Here is a 19253-nt window from a genome sequence, read left to right on the forward strand (position 1 = left end):
AAGCAGAGTTACTTGGATCCTGTATCCTCGTGACAGGCTTTCAAATATCTGATGGCAGCTACTGAGATGCCCCTTAACCCAGTGATCTTGGCATACTCCACCTGATTGAACTTAATTGCTAGGCACAACGTTAATACTTAATTTCCACTAAAGCACAGGAAACAACAGCTTGTCTCTTCACATTTCAAGGAAGACTTGTGAATATGACACACAGGGTATGACATATGTGAACACACTACATTCATAAGAACCCAGATTATGCAGAGATGCTCCAAATTAGTCTTAGAGGATCATAAAAATAACCAAATATGAAAAAAATCAATTTTAATGAAAAACATATATTCAAAATATCAGAATAGATCTATATTCAAAAAATCAAAAGTAGTGGCATTCAAAGAGGCTTTAAAAGAATAAAATCAAGGCCACAATTTTGTAAAATTTGGTTGGCTTGACCATCTCTATAAATTTTCACAGAGGATTTTGCTCAAGATTTTAGAGTCTCTTTTAGGTCCATGGAGACTTATGCTCCTAAAAATTAAAAAGGTTTCAATAAATAACTAAACCTACACATAGTAATTGTCCAGAATGGTAAACAGAGAGAGATAATAAAAAGCAAACCCATAATTACATTCATCTTAATTAAATTGACGACAATAAGCACCTACCATGAGCCATTGTAGACACTAAGTGAATAAAGGGATAAATGGCCTCTCCTCTCAAGCAATCAACATGGAAATTTAGAAAAGAAACTATATTTGTTTAATAAAAATATTGATTGAAAGATGCTCTGGCTGGTTTGGCTCAGAGGATTAAGTGCTGGCCTGTGAACCAAAGGGTTGCCAGTTTGATTCTCAGTCAGGACACCTGCCTGGAGTACAGGCCAGGTCCCCAGTAGGGGGCACGTGAGAGAGAGGCACATTGAATTTTCTCTCCCTCTCTTTCTCCCTCCCTTCCTCTCTCCAAAAATAAATAATTAAAATCTTTTTTTTAAGTGACTGATATTACAATGCTTTCTGTACATCTTTAGTGCTTTTTAGATATTAAAACCGTAAACTAACTTCACATATATCCTGTCTCCATCAAAATATTTATGAAAAAGTAGATTTTGTTTCCCACAAATGTTTTGACCATCATTCTTTCCCCCCACAGATTTATGTATGAATATTCCACTAATTATGGACAAGCCCCTCTGCCGCTTCTAGTCGGTTATACCAAGAGCTACCTCTCTATGGTAGGGTCTTGCTGTACCTCATCAAATCCTACCGCATGCTTTCTGAAAGAGGTAGGTGTCATTTATTAAACAGTTACTTTTTTCTTCTATTAAAGCTATTCCTTTTTTAAAAAGGTAGAAGCTCAGATCCTGAAATCAGTAAAAGTTTTGAACATACCTTTCTTGCATTTTGTTCATTGGAAAAAAGAAACATACCACCACCTCTGGGAAAGAAAGAACGATGTTTCTTTGGTCAGAATTCCGTTTTGTAGTCGTTAAAACAGACAGTCACGATATCACTAGTCTCTTTGTTCACTCCTACACACCACCTTCCATGGACCTCAACTGTCTAACGGGATTCTCTCATTTGTTTTCTAGAGACTCCAGCTTAAACATTTATCTGTTCTCACCATTATGTCCAATAGAATCTGTTCACAGTATGCTGCTTACGGGAAGGAGAAGTCAAGGGTCAGGTAAGGATTAAGTGCCCCCAGGATGTGCAGCTGTTTGAATCTGCCCTGCCTACCCACAATGCCGGGGTTCTCTAAGAGAGTGCTTGTGTTAGAATATACAGACTCTAGAGTTATGCCCAATAATCCTCAAAAGTACAACCCAGTTTTTCTCTACACAGAATGTAAACAATAGGAAATAAGGCTATGTTGTAAAACATGAAATTTGCTCTTAACCTTTTCCATACAGTCATATGGGAAAACTGAGAGACCATGAGAAATCATTTCCTCAAAATTCATATCAGCACATACTACAAAAAAAATTATTTTTTAATTAACGGCAATTTGCTTTGCCCATTTTTGTCTTCAAAAGAGACTTCTTTGGTTCTCATTATATGAAGCTTTGTGCTATATAATATATATCTCTTAAAGCTTTGTGAATTTATACGGATTACTTAGCTACTTTATTTGTAACTTTTGCTTTTATTTTTGTATGGCTCCTGTTAACCCCATGTTTTAATTCTGACATTTTCTACACCTATACGTCCCTCATATCTCCTCAGACACCCAGATTTGACAGCTTTAGCTTATCTTTTCAGCATTAACACTCTTTAATTCCTTCTAACTCTGATCCACAAACTTTGTTCATTTAATGGAAATAAAAATTTATTTTGTGTTGGCACCAGATCTTAAGCTTCCCTAAAGAGAATAGAAACTACTTTCATTAGTCCTTTGAAAATAGTTTTCCATTAGAACTACTGAAGCACTAAGTGGCGTTTTCTCACTTTAGTTCTCCTTTTGCATTAAGTAGTATAGTTGGCAAATAGAGCTTAGGAATTTATAATATAAAATAACCTATAAGATATATCGTATCTATCATAATCATAAATTTATAGTTTTATTAGTGTCTAGAAAATTACCTAAAAGAAATATCATTGAATGTGAACAAAGATTTAGCTACAAATATTGGTATCCTTTTTTAATATGAAAAAAATAAAGATTTTTTAAATGTTCCTAGAATAGAGTGCATACTTAAATCAGTTATGGTGTATCTATCTGAGAGAAGGCTAAACAGTTTCGTTATAATTATATTATAAGGGAATATTAATGAAAACTACAAAACATTACTAAAAGAAATTGAAGATATAAAATAAATAGGAACACATTCTATGCTCGTGGCTTAGAAGAACTAATGTTGCTAGAAATGTTCATACTATTCAAAGCAACCTGCAGAGTCAATGCAATTCCTATTAATATGTCAACGGCATTTTTATTTGCAGAAATAGAAAGATAATGTCATCCTAGTTCAAATAGAATCTCAAGGGACTCCATATATCCAAAACAACCTTGAAAAAGTGGACCAAAGTTGGAGGCTTCACACATTTGAAAACACACTACAAAGCAACGAGAATCAGAATGTAGTACTACTATAAAAAGACATACAGACCAATGGAGTGGAATTGAGAACTCAGAAACAAACCCTTACATATCTGGATAAATGATTTTTGACAAGGGAGCCAAGACTACACATGAAAAAAAAAAGGGAGGGAAAGTTTCTTCAACAAGTAGTTGTGAGAAAATTGGATGGTCCCTTGCAAAGAATGAAGTTGAACCGTTACCTTACACCATAGGTTAAAATGAACTTGAAATGGATTAAAGATCTAAACATAAAAATCTAAAACTATAAAACTCCTAAAAAAACCACAGGGGAAACTTCAGGATATTGGATTTGGCGATGATTTATTGCAATTAATTCCATAGCACAGTCAACAAAAGCAAAAATAGACAAATAAGAATACATTGAACTTAAACTTGTGAGCATTAAAGAAACCAGAGTGAAAGGGAAACCTATGGAATGGGAGAAAATATTTGTAAACCATGTCTCTAGTAAGGGTTTAATAGCCAGTGTGCTTAAGGAACTGTTACAAATCAACAACAAAATGCCGAATCAACTGATTACAAAAACAAAAACAAAAACAAAAAAAGAACTAGGCAAACAACTAGAACAGGAACAGATTCATGGAAATAGAGATCACATGGAGGGTTATCAGTGGGGAGGCAGAGCAGGGAGAATGAGGGAAAAGGTACCAGAATAAGAAGCATAAATGGTAGCTACGAAATAGACAGGGGGAGGTTAGGAATAGTACGGGAAATGGAGAAGCCAAAGAACTTATATGTATGACCCATGGACACGAACTAAGGGAGGGAATGCTATGGGAGGGAGTGTGCAGGGTGGAGGGGAATAAAGGGGAGAAAAAATGGGACAACTGTAATAGCATAATCAATAAAATACATTTTAAAAAAGAATTGAATAGACAATTTCCCAAACAAGACAGAAAAATGGCCAACTAGCCTGTGAAACGGTGCTCAACAGCTCTAATCATAGGGGAAACATGAGTCAAAACCACAGTGCGACCACACACCCATTAAGATTGCCACTACACCCCCCAAAAAAGCAGAAAATAACAAGTGTTAACAAGTGTCAGGGAGAATGTGAAGAAATTGGAGTCCTTGTGCCCTGTTGGTAAAAATGCAAAATGGCGCAGTCGGTATGGAAAACAATGCAGTTTCCTCAAAAAATTAACAGAATTTCTCTGTCATTCAGCAATCCCATTTCTGCATACAGGGTGAGGCAAAAGTAGGTTTACAGTTGTTCATATGGAAAAATAATATAATAATAAAATAATACAAGAATAAACTCTGTTTCATGTACTCATGCCTGTAAAAAACCTACTTTCCCCCCACTCGCTATATATTTCTAGGAATGCAAAGCAGGGTCTCAAGTTATTTGCTCATCCATGTTCCTTGCAGCATTATTCACAATTGCCAAGAGGCAAGAGTGACCCAATGTACACCAACAGGTGAATGAATAAAGAATATGGCATATACCTTTAAAAAGCCTATCACATGCTACAACATGGATAAAACTTAGAACATTATATGGAGCAAGATGAGCAGTCACTGAAGAGCAAATACCATATGACTCCAGTCACACGGAGCATATAAAGTAGTGAAAACCATGAAAGTAAAGTACAAATGTGGTTGTCAAGGGAGGGGGGCACTGTGGCCAGTGTTTACCAGGCAGGGAGTTCTGGTTTTACAAGACAAAAAACTTCTAGACATCTGTCACAATGATATGGATTTACTTAATATTACTGTACTACACACAAAAATGGTCAAGAGGGTAAATGTCATGTCATGTGGTTTTTGTCACAATAAAGAATATTTAATGATATAGAGCATAGTATTCCTGATACATTAAGTAAAAAGATAAATTTATCAAGAGTATACCATAATTCCTTGTAAAATACTTAAAGGCTCCACACCGAAACATCAACATCTATCAACTCTGTGATTTAGGGTTATAGGCCTTCATTCCTTGTTCTATTTATACTGTAGTCTGTAAGCAAATTTATAAAGACATTTAAGAAAGTGTGAGAGACCCCCAAAACACCACATTGGCCTTATGAATGAATAGAGAGATGTTAGGGCTTTCCTTACTGCCGTTTTAGGTAGAACGTTTTAAAGCCATCCTCCAACTATGTAGATCTGGCCAAAAGACAAGCTGCATAAAAGTACTGAAAATTTGAAAAGCTTCGTTGGACATGGCAGGAGGTTGAACGATAGCTTCAGCACGGAGGACCCGTTGCCTAGCCGATGTGTTGCATGCAGCTGCTGAAGACAAAGTCGAAACTATGGCATTATTTCTCCAATGTTTGTTTTCATGATGAAACTGGGGAAACTGAGATTCGAAATAAGCTAACCAGTTCTTCTTTAACTGTATAGCCATCTCATAAAATTGGCCCAAAAAGCACCTACTGCTGATCTGGAGGATGTTTTGCCGCTAGCTGAGGATGTCACCACAATCCTCTCCAAGTGCTGTGTGTCTGCCTCTGAGGACTGCATGGCCAAGGAGGTAAGAGAATCCCCATCGTCTGCCCCGCACTCAGCGGCGAGAGTATACACTCTTCTGAGCTACCTTTTACGTGAATCATCAGAATGGCCCTCACATGTATCCTATGAAACTTGAATACACTAACTCCAGTTTGCAGAGGAGGGAACAGAATATTAGCAAAGATCAGTAATTAAAGTCACACAACTAGTAAGTATCAAAGTCCGCACACAAAAGGTTTCCTGATTCCTAAGAATTTAGTGTAACTGCAGAGCCCAGCACAGTATCCATTAGCCATGTATGGTTATTTAAGTTAATTATAATTAAACTTAAATAAAAGTTAAACTTCAGTTCTTAAGTTCATACTAGCCCCAGTTCAAATGCTCACTAGTATTACGCAGTACAGATACAGATAACTTCCATATTAAAGTTCTTTTAGACAATATTGCAACAATTATACTATTAGAAATTATGATTTTTCTTATATTGAATGCCTGTCATAATTTGATCATTTGGTTTTTATTTCACAATTTTTCATTTACCTGATACTTTTAAGTAGAGATGAACTAGAACAATTACTTTTGATACATGCCACTCTCTGAGTCCGTGGACCTCTACAGTAACAGTGACGTTACGCTGCCTGGTCTTTTTCTGTTAAGAAAACATGTCTATGTTAATACGTGTTTTCTATAATCTGACTTCCAATGGCTAGTAGGTCTTGATGTCCATCTGTCTGTCTCTCTCTCTCCCTCCACCCCCCAGCCCCAGGTAGGTAGGTAGCTAGATAGATAGATAAAATGTACTATGCCAATCTTTTAGATATACCTTATTCTATTTAACCAGTACTCTGTTATTGGGTTTCAGTGTTTCACCTTTTGCATTTTAAGTAATGCTGTCTTTTATAGGCTTATAGCGAATTTATGAGGATACATTCTTGGAAGTCAAATTGTACATGTTAAGGCTTTCAGTACATATTGACAAATGGCCCTCCACAAATATTCTGCAGATTTACTTTCTAAGAGTGTTCCCACTGACTTTTATATTTATACCATGCCAGGGCTGGTAAGCCTATGTAAACCTTCCTTATTTCTAGTTGGACTTCTCAGAAAAACTAACAGTGCATAAAATCACAATTACTTTTGTAGCTGCCTGAACACACAGTAAAAATCTGTGACAACTTATCCACGAAGAACACTAAGTTTGAGGACTGTTGTCAAGAAAAAACACCTATGGACATTTTTATGTGTACTTACTTCACACCAGCCGCCCAACCACCAGAGCTGCCAGAACTTGAGTTGCCCACCAGTCAAGATGTTTGTGGCAAAGGCAACACCAAAGCCATGGATAAGTAAGTAGAGCTGATCTATAATGTTCTTAACAGTGTCAATATTCATGAGCATTAAGTAACAAATAAACTTGATGGGGCAGAAATGGTAAACCTGTACCTGGCTTCACTAAGAAAAGAGATATGATAAATGCATGATGAATTGCATCTTTTATGAATAGTATATGCATATTCATGGCATAAAGTTATTTCACAAGTAGGTTGGATTAATAGGTCAGAAAATCATTTACCAGTATCAGAGAGCAGAATTCAGACTGTGCTGAAATGCTGTATTTGTCTTAATACTCTGTTTTTATAAATGCATAGATGGCAGTGGGCTAAGGAAACAATTTACACAAATCTATTTTCACAGAAAAGCTAATTAAAGTACCTACTTGATGCTTCATATAGAATTAATTATGCTATAGGACAGTTCCATATACATTTGAAGTAGATATGTATGCATTATATAGTATGTGACCATATATATATATATATATATATATAAAGAGGATTCCCCCAAAATGCCATATAGTACAGGCTTCCCTTGCTAGGTGAGTATTTTAGGAACCCACATACATCAATACCAGCTGGTGTTGTTGTGAGAAGCTGCATTTTGCTTTAGAGAATTTTTTTTGAAGACTCTCACAACACATTTGCAGATTTCATGATGGGTATTTATGACCACACCTACCCACATTGTGCTGAGTGTTCATCAGTTTTTGACCAAAAATGTCATGACCCCATGCCCCACCCTCCCTATCCACCCAGTCTCTTCCTGAGTGATTTTCCCCCCCAGAAGAAAAATGTCCTCAAAGGGAAAGGTTTTTTCTGATGTGAAAGAGATGAAATAAAAAATGGCAGAAGCATTAAAGGCATAAAAAAATTGATGAGTTCAAAAACTGTTTTGAGTAGTGGAAAAAAGTCTCAATTGGTGTATTACATCAAATGGAGAGTACTTTGAAGGTGACTCAAGTTTAAAAATTTAAGAATAAACATGTAATTTTTTATAATAAATTCTAGATTTTGGGGTCCCCCTCATACAGTACATTCAAAGCTTTAGTTTAGTATTAATTACTGAACTAAGATATTAACTACTGAACTATGATTTCATTCAGTAATAACTTCAAAGCAATTACTAATAACTTACATTTCAGTGAGAATATTGTTTTTTAATTCTAGACCTATTGATTTGGATTGTTTTAGCTAAATTTTTTTTTTAGATAAAGATGCACAAATCAGGTGCCCTACCTTTGTTATGGATGTAAAATTTCTAAATGTGACACAGACCCACAAAGATACTCCTGGATGTTGAAGTGTATCTCTCTCTCTCTCTCTCTCTCATGCCAGGTACACATTTGAACTTGCTAGGAGGACTCACGTTCCAGAAGTCTTTCTCAGTAAAGCACTTGAGCCAACCCTGGAAAGCCTTCAAGAATGCTGTGCCTCTGAAGATTCTACTGCCTGCTTTAATGCTAAGGTACCCTTGGCTCGCTTTCTACATCAACCCTGGTCTAGATGAAGGGCTGGCACAGATGCTCATGCTCCACATCTGGAGTGGTGCTTGTTTTCACATGGCCTTACGTCTTTAAATGGCTTTTAACAAAAAGATTAGCATTCCATGACATTAAAGTTATATGAAATTCAGATTTCAGTGCTCATACATAAACCATGCTCGCTGTTTATGCATTATTTATGGCTGCTTTTGTGCCAAAATGGCAGAGTCAAGTAGTTACAACAGAAACTATGTATAGCTTACAAAGACTAAAATATTTACTATCTGGCTTTATACAGAAAATATTTGCTAATGTCTGGTGTAGATTAAACACCCATACTAACATGTTACACAGAATTGATTGGATGCCTCCGAGAGCAGTGCTAAGATAAATATTTTTATGTAATTATTATTTTCTTACAGGTCCCTCAACTGAAGAAGGAACTATCTTCTCTCATTGACAAGGGACAAGAACTATGTGCAGATTATTCAGAAAACACATTTACTGAGTACAAGAAAAAGTAAGGGCCTTTTTCTAGCTGCATCCTCCAAATTGATCAATATTAGCCTAGAATTGTGATCTGAACGCATAGTTGAAGACTTAAGATGTGGTTAAGTGAGCAACAGCAATAGGAGGTTCAATTAAAAGAGATTCTTTAAAAGTAATTCAAATCTTTTATCTGTATAAGAAACAGTTTTCTGGTGGAAAAAAGCCGCCTATATCAGGTGAGAGGTCAATTCAAACACAGCCAAAATATATAAATTATAAGATCTGTGGGGACTTGATTAAAAAAATATTAGTCTGTAGTTTATCAACATTTTTGCCCAAAAGCAATCTGTATACATGTTGCTATATACTATGATTAAGAAACTATAAAACTGCTGGAAAATGTTGTCTAACTGAAGATCATATCATCTGACAAGAGGACCCAAATTTTCAATTAAGTGTAGTATCATCCATCACCAGTATGTATCCTCTATGAATAGCAAATACAAATGTGAATTGATCATCCATAATGTGGTACAACTGTCATTTTTCTCCATTAGGAGAAGCCATTTCTTTACCAATAGGTGTTAACGTTAGAATAAGTAGCCATAATAGTGAAAGTAGTTTTATTGGGTTCCTAGAAAATGTGTCTGTTGAGAAGACCATGACATTCTCAACTTTATTAAGTAGATTTATTAGCTTTATTTCCAATTATCTTGAACAACACAGGCCTCCAGCACAAATAAAACTCTTCAAAAAGACCCTTCTAAAGAATCCACAAAGTTGAACACCTTTTTCAATGACCACCATGAAATCAACCTTAGCACAACTGTGAAAGCCGATAAAAGAAAGAAAAAAGATGAAAAAGGAAAAAATAAGAAGAAAAAAAGTAAAACAAAACCCTTAGATTCAAAATTGTTTAACAGTTATCAGAAAATTGTGTGATTAACAGAATAGTATGAAGGTAATATACCATAATGTTAAATGGATAATGCAAGATTAAGTTCTCTTCCAACAGTTGGGAACTCCAGGATTGCATGGAGCAATTGCATCTACTCCAGATGCACTGTGGTAGAATTGACATTTAAGGTTATGAAATTAGGAAAGATTGAGGCAATCCAGTCTACTTGAAATCCCACCTCTTTTCTTCTCCCATCCTCTGAGTTCCTTCCGGTTGCGCTTGTTTCTACTTCCAGCTGGAACCAATTCACTTCGATAATGCTTTTAGGAGCAAGCTAGTCCCCCTGACCCTCTTTATCCCTTCCCAACATCCACTTGCCAAACCCAACTCTAAGTAAAGTTCGGTCTCTTCCACCTCTCGGTGACTACTACTGGGCTAGTAAGTATTCTTGGAGAAAGTCATAAAACCAGGCTGAGTTGTCCACCACGAGGATAGAGAATTACCAAGATCGTACACAGTTCAAACTGGAAACAAATCAAGAGAATTCATATCCTAGCACCACCTTCACAGTGAGATGGACAGCTGGTTAATAGTAGAGCGAAAAGCAAGAGCTGAAGGTCCCTGACCTTGTTTCAGCCTTTCCTAGTTGAGTAAGCAAATTGAGGGGGCAAGTGTACCCGTGGCATGAATTTCTACCAGGGCAATATCTTTTAAGGAGCTTGAAATTTAGAACTGGACAGGAGATGAAAGGTTAAGAAAAACAGAGGGAGAAGTTATCCAAGATGATATAATTGAGTGAATGAAAGGGGAAAGGCTGGAATTCAAATTCAGCAGCAGTTTGTACGTTTTCTTTCATGATCTTAAAAGACATGTAGATTTCACTGTCCATCCTCAAATTGAGTCACTAAAAACAGTTCCCCAGATACACATTTCTTAGAGGGGCAAGTGTTTCTATTTTCACTTTTTGTTGTAACAGATCTGAAATGGATCTCTTATGCGTTAGAAACGTTTATACAGCAGAATACACTGTGTAAAACCTTGCCCCCCAAATGCTCTTTCAGGCTGACAGAGCGATTAAGAGCCCAGTTGCCTGATGCCACAGCCGCAGAACTCGAAGAGCTGGTTGACAGGCGCTCAGACTTTGCCTCCAAGTGCTGTTCCATAAACTCACCTCCCCTTTACTGTGATTCTGCGGTAAGATGATTTGCTAACCCACTGATCATGCACAGTATTTGTAAAGACGTACGCACTGTGACTCACTTGTTTCTTTTTGTTATTGAAATACTATTATGCCTTTTCCTGGTGCTATAATAACTTTGTTGTCTTTACAATTAAAGTGAGAAAAAAAGACTTTTATGTTATGTTAATTTAAAAGCAAATTGAGGTAGTTGCAAAGCTTAGGAAATTTTACAGTTTTAAATAAAAGTGAATATAGGCAACAAAGTATAGTGTAGTGTTTTTCAAGTTGTAGGTTGTACCTATAACAGCTTTTCTTAATGAAAGAAAAAAAACAGAAATATTAGTCCATCTAACAGTGTAGTTAACTACTGTATGCAATTTTTATTTCATCTACTCATATATGTGTATGCATATAATTATTATGTAGATTGACAAAATAGAGATACTTTTAAAAAATGAACTATACCACACCTTCTCTTAATTATAAAAATTAATTTTGTTTTAATGTAACACCAGAAAAAGAGATGCAACTTAATTACTAAACATCACACATTTCTTTGCCATAGCAGTTATTTTCTAAAAATTAAAAAATATATTAATATTAAAGTGTTGGAGTTACTTGAATTACAAGTTTTTCTTCTAGACACTCTCCATTGGTTTCCAATGCTGAAAGATAAAGACATTTGAGCTCATATTTTCTAATTTCCTTCCCTACTTCTTCTAATTTGTTATTTCTTGGGTTCATCTTTCTTTAAATATGATTCCCCGCCCAACCCCTAGATGCCTCCCTCCTTTCCTACCCCCTTCTCTGTATTCCCCTTTCTTCAAATGTAGTTGCATAGTTATCAGATCATTTATTTTGTTTACCTTGTTAAGTTCCAGCCAGACTTTTTAGTTTCTGACAGTAGGTAAATTAGTATATGCCTTTCACTGCATCTGAGCTTATTAGTTCTCGCCTCTAAAACTAATGTGAGGCTTGTGTTCTGTGTGGACAGAAGGTGTGAGGAAGGAGGGCCCAGGCTAGGCTGTGCGGCTCCGTCACCAGTGGGCCTGATCTGTGCTTTCTCTAACATCTTGTTGCATCTCTTACGAAAGGTCTTTCTCCACCAAGTCAGTTTCTATCCTTTTCCATGGGAAGGTGTTTGTTAGCCTTTTTCATGCACATTCAACTCATTTGTTCATATCATCCATTTGACTTGTAACTCTTTAGCAGTCAATTCGATTGTTGAGAAGGGTCAAAGGTTAGGGCAACACTTTATTTTACTATTACTACTAACTTGGAAATATTAGTGACAATTACAATTCTGTCATCTCACCCATTCCATTTCCAATGTAGATGCAGGGCTCAGACCAACTATACACCTTATCGAAACGTCTCCTTCCTTCCTCTACCTCTTTCTGAAGTTCATGACATTAAGTCGCATTGTTCCCCTGCTCTGGTGGTGGCTGAGATTTTCTGAGTGTTTACGATCGTTTCTCGTGTGTTTGAGAACAAGCATTTATAATACATTTTGAATCCTTTTTTTGCACATAATTTACCTACAATGTAAAAGTAAATACCACTTGGGCTAATGATATAATGCCAATTAGAAACTTCCACTATAAGTTAAAGAATGTTCCCCCCAAGAAGTCATGTGAATTTTTACCCATCTCGTAAAACATAAAAGCAATACGGCCTCATTTCATTTCATGAAAGCAGGCTCCCCTCAGTTGTAATTATTCACTGTTCTATTAGAGTGCATTGAAAGTATCCAAGAACCTAATTTTAAAAAGTCTTAAAATGTAACCATAGAAAGACTATAAAGATCATCTAGTATAATTTTTTAGTCAGTGATTTCATTCAGAGACCATTCAGCCTCCACTTAAACATCTACACTGTTTTCTCCTACAAGTAGCCTATTTCACTGCCAGAAAGCTCCACTGATGAGAATATTGTTTCTTAACATTTAGCCATGACATCCCCTCATAATTTCTGCTGAGTCTAATCAGGCTTCCTCCATCAACCAGAAAAAAAGTCTACTCTCTGTTACCCTTAGCAACCTTTTTATACTTGAGTGACTTTTTAAAAATTAACCTGTATAAAGTATTTTTTAAAATATTTAGGTATGCTTACAAATTGTCTTAATATTGTAGTGAGGTTTTGTTTTGTTTTTTAGTTAGGCACTTGTTAGATAGTGCCTAACAAGTCTTAATCAGTTTGACAAATTGATAAATTTTACATCTTGTTCATTTTTCTTTGTACCCTTAGAGAGAGATTAGTTTCTCTTCCAATTCTACATTTTTCCCCTAGTTACAAATCTAATTGCTAGAATTCTTTGTAACAATTTATAGAGTCAGAATTCCTTATGAAATGAGTATAGTAGAATAAGTGCTCATTCTTTAGATTCTGCTAAGAAATAGATATTTTTCTTTTTATTAAAATTCAAACCCAAAAAATTCTAATAAAAAAACCAGAAAGAGCTCATTTTCATCATATTGACATTAAAACATTTAGCATTAAACAACTAAATTGAGCAGTTCCTTCCTTTACTACCAGTTTGCTTTTGGTAATATAACAGGTAAATTTAGATTGTCTTATCCCATAAAAATGAAATCAGCAGAATTTTCTTTGAGGGTCTAATTTAATTATGAAAAAAGGGGAAACATCTAAATGTATATCTACATTCTGTCAAATATGTCACTTTTGTAACTCTCCCTCAGTCCCCATTATCTCTGGCTAAATACACACTTTCCTGGCCCTGGCCGGGTAGCGCAGTTGGTTAGAACATTATCCTGATCTTCTAATGCCAGGGTTGTGGGTTGTTCCCCACCCTGCTCAGGGCACATGCACAATCAACCAGTGAATGCAGAAATAGGTAGGACAACAAACTGATGTCTCTCTCTCTCTCTCTCCCCCCACCTCCTTCCATCTCTAAATATCAACAACAAAAAAATAGTAAATACACACTTTCCTTTTATGACATCACACAACACAAACAGCTTTATGCACAAAATGCAAGCTTCTTTCCTTCAAGTGTCTTGCTTTTCGTGTTTTTTAGTCGCTTTTCAGCATAGATTTCATGGTAACACACTGCCATTTAAAAACTACTTTCAACTACAACAGTAAGACAAGTTTGTAACTTTGTTTTCTGGCTTTATAACCAGTAAATTTACAGCAGTGGCGCTGCCAAGGAGGCAGTCTGGCAGCATTTGCTAAAGGAGAGTGAGATGAATGGGGTTGTTAAGACACCTGGCACAAGTGATTATTTAGAGCACTTGGAAAGAGACCCTCTCGGGTTTCTATTAACCTCTCTGATTTTCTTTCCCCATTGGCCTCATAGCTAGGTAAGCGAGATCACCTCTGTTTTGACTTCATGCTCTGGCAAAAATCTGATAGAACAGCTCTCACTTTACAATTCTCAATGCTTAGTATGAATATTTGTTCCACTTGTCCTATAACATTTGGATTAAAATTTACCATTAAATCTGCCTGTCCGACATTTGACAATTATTTGCCTTAAAAGTAAAGCCCACTCCCTCCGAGTCATCTCTATCCTGGGATCCACCTCCATCTGCCGTTCTAAATATACTTGGCACAGTCGCTCGGAGAGTGGCAGAGGGCCTTTTGAACCATATTTCCATTTTTTATGAAATAACCTAGCCTTACTCTCACCCTGACCTTGAATGATCAGAAAATAGAACAATCACTTTAATTTTCTTTTGGCTCCACCAACGCACTCTTTATTATGCCACTGGGGTCCATTGACTGCAGAAAAACATAATATTGCAAAATTAGACTTGCAATTTTTTCTCTCTCCACAATTATTCAGACAGGGCATCCCTAGGCACGCTTCTGTTATCTCATTACCATGCTTCCACTAAGCTGTCTCAACAGAGTGCTAGTGGGCATCAACTAGGATTTTACAAAATATTTAGAGAGCCACTATTTCCTGCTGGAGTTGATCAATAATATCTTGAAAACAGAAACAAATGGGAACAGTCAAGCAGACACAGGGCAAAGAGGAGGCTGACTGCCTTCTCCTCTTTCATCCCCTTCCCGTCTCCCCATTTTTCTTTCTCTCCTGTATTTTGAAAAAAATCTCTCAATAAATCCCTAAACGTTTTCTGCATTATTAATACTTATATTTAGGCAATCTTTTTTTGCCTGATTACTACCTCCCAATTGGTCTCTCATCTCCAATCACCCACAAGGCCTCACACCCAACCCCATCTCTGTACATATGTCAAAATAACATTTGTCGAACACAAAATGGCTAATTCGTTCCTCTAATTGCTCTACATTGCTTCTAAATTGAAGTCTATTTTCTTTAACAAGACAATTTGGACCATTGTTTTCCTGTTGAGACTAATCTACTCTTGCTTTTTAAATTTAATGTATTTTTTTACTGTTGTTCAAGTATAGTTCTATCCATTTTCCCCCACCACCTCCTTACAGTTTATTCTTCCTGCTTCGGTTCCCCTGTACTCCTTGCAGTTTTCCTAAGTACTTTACACCTGCTCTTACCTTAAGGCTTTTGCACATGAAGACCCCTCTCCTGTACTACATCATATTCACTCTGTAACCTGATTGTCTGTCACCAAGATTCAGGATTTGATTTAGATATCACTCTGGAACACTTCTCTGGCACTCAAGCCCCCTAACACCCTGTGCACACCCAGTAATTAGCCCTTTTTTTCTTGTCTATTTTTCATAGAAGACTCTCAACCGTCCAAGGGCAGGGATTTGTAAAACTAAGTAAATATGAAGGCTGGCCAATAAAAGTTCGATACAAAACTGCATTTTAACAAGAAAACCTTTCTCTAATCAAGGTTTAAATTGTTTACCTTCACTAATCTAATAGTCTGCAAATAAAATATTTCATGAATAATTACATAACTTTTTAAAATTTTTCAGATTGATGCTGAAATGAAAAGTACCCTGCAGTCTTGATGTATATGAACTATCCTAGGTAAGTATTGGTTTTAAAGGCAGCGAGAAAACTCAGCTTTGTGGAATGTATTTTAAAAATCACAGAATGGGAAGGAGCCTTTCAAATTGTTTATTCTAACTATTAGCCATTCAAACTTACTTTACAGATGGGAGGATTAAGCATCTGGAAAAGTTAAGGAGCTTACGCTACTACATGCAACCAACTTCTAGCACATTTAGGACTAGAATCTGGGTCCCCAGTCTGGACAATGTCCATCATAAGCTCATAGCTAAGATAATGACAGCATGAAGATCATTTCAGGGATTTTGATGCAATTGATAGAAAAAATGAGTTAAAGACAGAGTTCACCAAGTCTTAAAGATAACACAGTAGTGTTCTTGGGAGAAAAGAGGCATTCTTAAAGCAATACTATTGAGACATTATCACTTGCCTCTTTCAGATATTGCATGTGACAAAATTCCATGTTTTAAACTGCAGATGACCTCAACTTTGTATATTTCAACAAAAAAATTTCTCCCTAGATTTAATTGTATTCATTTTATTATTACTTCTGAGATTTACAAATTTATAAAAATAATGGTTTCAGTTTACCTTAGATCTTAATTGAGTTGGGGATTTTCAATGATGTGAGATTTTCATTTTTCTGATTTACTGACAACTTCCCGCAAAATGAGATAGATGCAAGAGCTATTGACAAGTGAAATTAAATCATTCCATCATATTCAGGTTTTCAACTCTCAACTATGCAAATTATCTGAAAACAGTAAAAAATAAAACAAAAAACACTGAGAGGAAGTACAGTGGGGCTAGTCAAGGAAACTTATTTTTGGAATTAACCAATATGGATTAGAATCCCCATTCTAACTATCTTTGTGAACCTGAATGAGTTATCTCAATTCCCTAAAGCTTAAGGGTTTTTTCTTTGTAAAAAGAAAATTATAGCTACCTCTCAGTATTGTTGTGATGACTGAGAATATGTGTATAAAATGTGTAGAAAATAATAGCAGTAATACTAGCAAAGTTGCTCTCCCTGCTACTGCTGCCTCTGTGATTTCTCTCACTGTAACAAGTCAGCCGTCCAATGGCAGAAGTGGCCCAAGCTGTTCAGTGTGAAGCAGTCACTAAAACTATTTGGAGGGGTGGGGGTGTGGGTGCTAACGCCCAGGTGTCTATTTGACAAAGATGCATAATAGGTTCTTTTAGAAAATTAAGTTACATGAAATTTTCTGGACACAAAAATCTATCCAGGCCACTTGTCTTGCAAAGACGAGAAGCTAAAAAATACATTCCACATGTGGAATCAGGCTTAGCCATCGCACTCTGCAACGGTAAGCTTTCCCTCCACAGCCTGCTCTCAGGAGAGAATTTGACTTCGGTGACCACTATGGCCTCACACAATTCTAAGGGGAAACTCTCCTTAGTTCCTAGAGCTATTAAACCAACTCTGGCTGGTTAGGTATTTCTTTTCAACGAAACCCTACTCCCCTTCAGAGATTCGAACAGCTTACAAAAGCTGAAGCCTTTGTCCCACGCGTTCCCGTTCTCAGGCACACCTATAATTCACGTCTTCCCTTCAATGGTTTCATTCTTAACTAAAGTCTTATTACAAACCTGAGTTGTCATCCTCCCAGTTACTGGTCCCTTTGGTTGATTTTTCTTCAAGCTCCAGAATTGACTGTGGCCATAGTTGCATGCCTATTGGAGAGACAATTACTGTCTCTTAATAAGTCCCACAAAGGCAGTTATCTTTTTATTTCCTACAGTTTTGGAAGCAATTAGTATTTCCTGGGTTGCCAAGGATAGAAAAGTTGGCTCACACTGGTTGAAAGAAAGTTGAAAGAAAGTTGAAAGAAAGACAGGTTGAAAGAAAATACCTGAAATACCAGAATCACACTCAGCACCACCAGGTGCTTACGGTGTGAGAGAAACCACACTCCAAGGCCCAAACTCATGGAGAACAATGAAAGATGGAACTTCTTTCACTGTGCAAACAGAGTTTTGATTCAACTCTGTACTGTCTTAGAAAAAGGAAAAATCAAGGGGAAGACACGTTTGCCTCATTACAAAATAGGTGATTTGATAGCAACTCCCATTCTGTTCCACTAAAATGCAACTACCAAACTAAACTATTATCTCAATCCCCCAACCGGAAGTGGTGGGGGGCAGGCTTATTTGCCAGTGTTGCTGTTTTGTCTCCTCCCCCACTCTGGCAGTGAATATTCACTCTCATAAAGTAGGAAGTTACACACATTATTGAGGAAAAAGGCATATAATGTACCTTAACCTATGTGATGGCTTTATATGCAGATATTGGGACTTTCCTACATTGTTTTACTCTGACTTCATTAGGTTAGGTGGGTCACGCCACACAGGTTCATCTTTGAACATAAAAATAACTTGACTGTCAAGCAGTATTATGATTGCTGCCCAATAGCTCTGTTTTTCTAACATGTATTTCCATGGTTCTCATAGACCTAAAGCTGGAACCATCCTGGAAACGCCACCTGAGACCTAACCCAGGCAGAGCCACGCTCCTGGGGGGAAAACTAGGTACTCCCCGGTTTTTATCAGCCGCAACACCTTTGTACGATGATAAGTACAACAATTTGCTATCAAAATAAATTGAAATAGAATGCAAACCATAAATGTCTGAGGATGACATTACAATGCTGACCTTCACAACACTGTGCCTGTAGTTTGCACAAAGACACTGCAGTAGGCAGCCTCAACCTCACAAGCCCCTGCTTATTTCTAGAACCCTGCTGTGCCTCTCCATCAGCATCCAAAGCTGATCCACAGCTTTCAGCATCCCCTTTACAATTCCCAACACACTAAGCTCCATTCCTTGATTACCTCTCAGGCTTAGGTACTATTAAGGAAAAGTTAGCCAGCCTTGGGCCATAAATAGCCTAAGATAGCTTACTTCTAAAAAATTCCTGAGAATTTCTTGCTCCCAGCTATAAACTATATGGCATTAATTAGGTAGTATCTTCCTTGCAAAAAAAAATTTGTCTGAACAAGTTTATTTTTGCTAAAGACTCTTCAGAGCAGTTTATTGAGTCAAAGTTCTAAAACCATCTTGATTTTTGCTTGATTTAATTAACCATGTATATGTGTGTAACACACACTATAAATGATATTCTATGTGCTTTCTTTGCCTAGAGAAAATGAAGGTGTTCTGACTTAACATATTTTGCTTTGAAAGAAAGCTCATTATTTTCATAAACACTACCTCTCTGAAAAACATGCAAGCCAAGAAAAACCTATATTTATAGTTAATTGCCTCAAGGAATTTGAGTTCATCTAATAGTATTTGTGGAGTTATCTGGAGAGATGAAACATTCTCTATAGCAAATATAACTGGAGTCACATTAACCAAATCACC

The 19253-nt window shown here is 36.6% G+C and overlaps 1 protein-coding gene across 1 annotated transcript in view; it reads left to right on the forward strand.

Moving 5' to 3' along the window:
• Positions 1-18510, forward strand: part of GC (GC vitamin D binding protein) — a 35636-nt gene extending 17126 nt beyond the window's left edge. The window contains exons 5-13 of the mRNA XM_037063443.1: positions 1150-1282; positions 1589-1683; positions 5446-5575; positions 6697-6899; positions 8226-8355; positions 8794-8891; positions 10820-10952; positions 15832-15886; positions 18341-18510. Coding sequence (XP_036919338.1) covers positions 1150-1282; positions 1589-1683; positions 5446-5575; positions 6697-6899; positions 8226-8355; positions 8794-8891; positions 10820-10952; positions 15832-15867 — 958 coding nt within the window. The 3' untranslated portion in view covers positions 15868-15886; positions 18341-18510. The remainder of the gene's footprint in view (positions 1-1149; positions 1283-1588; positions 1684-5445; positions 5576-6696; positions 6900-8225; positions 8356-8793; positions 8892-10819; positions 10953-15831; positions 15887-18340) is intronic.
• Positions 18511-19253: the final 743 nt, after the last annotated feature.

Source organism: Sturnira hondurensis, unplaced genomic scaffold, assembly GCF_014824575.4.
Source record: "Sturnira hondurensis isolate 20B ecotype Veracruz unplaced genomic scaffold, ASM1482457v3 Scaffold0014584, whole genome shotgun sequence".
In the NCBI taxonomy this organism is placed as follows: Eukaryota; Metazoa; Chordata; class Mammalia; order Chiroptera; family Phyllostomidae; genus Sturnira; species Sturnira hondurensis.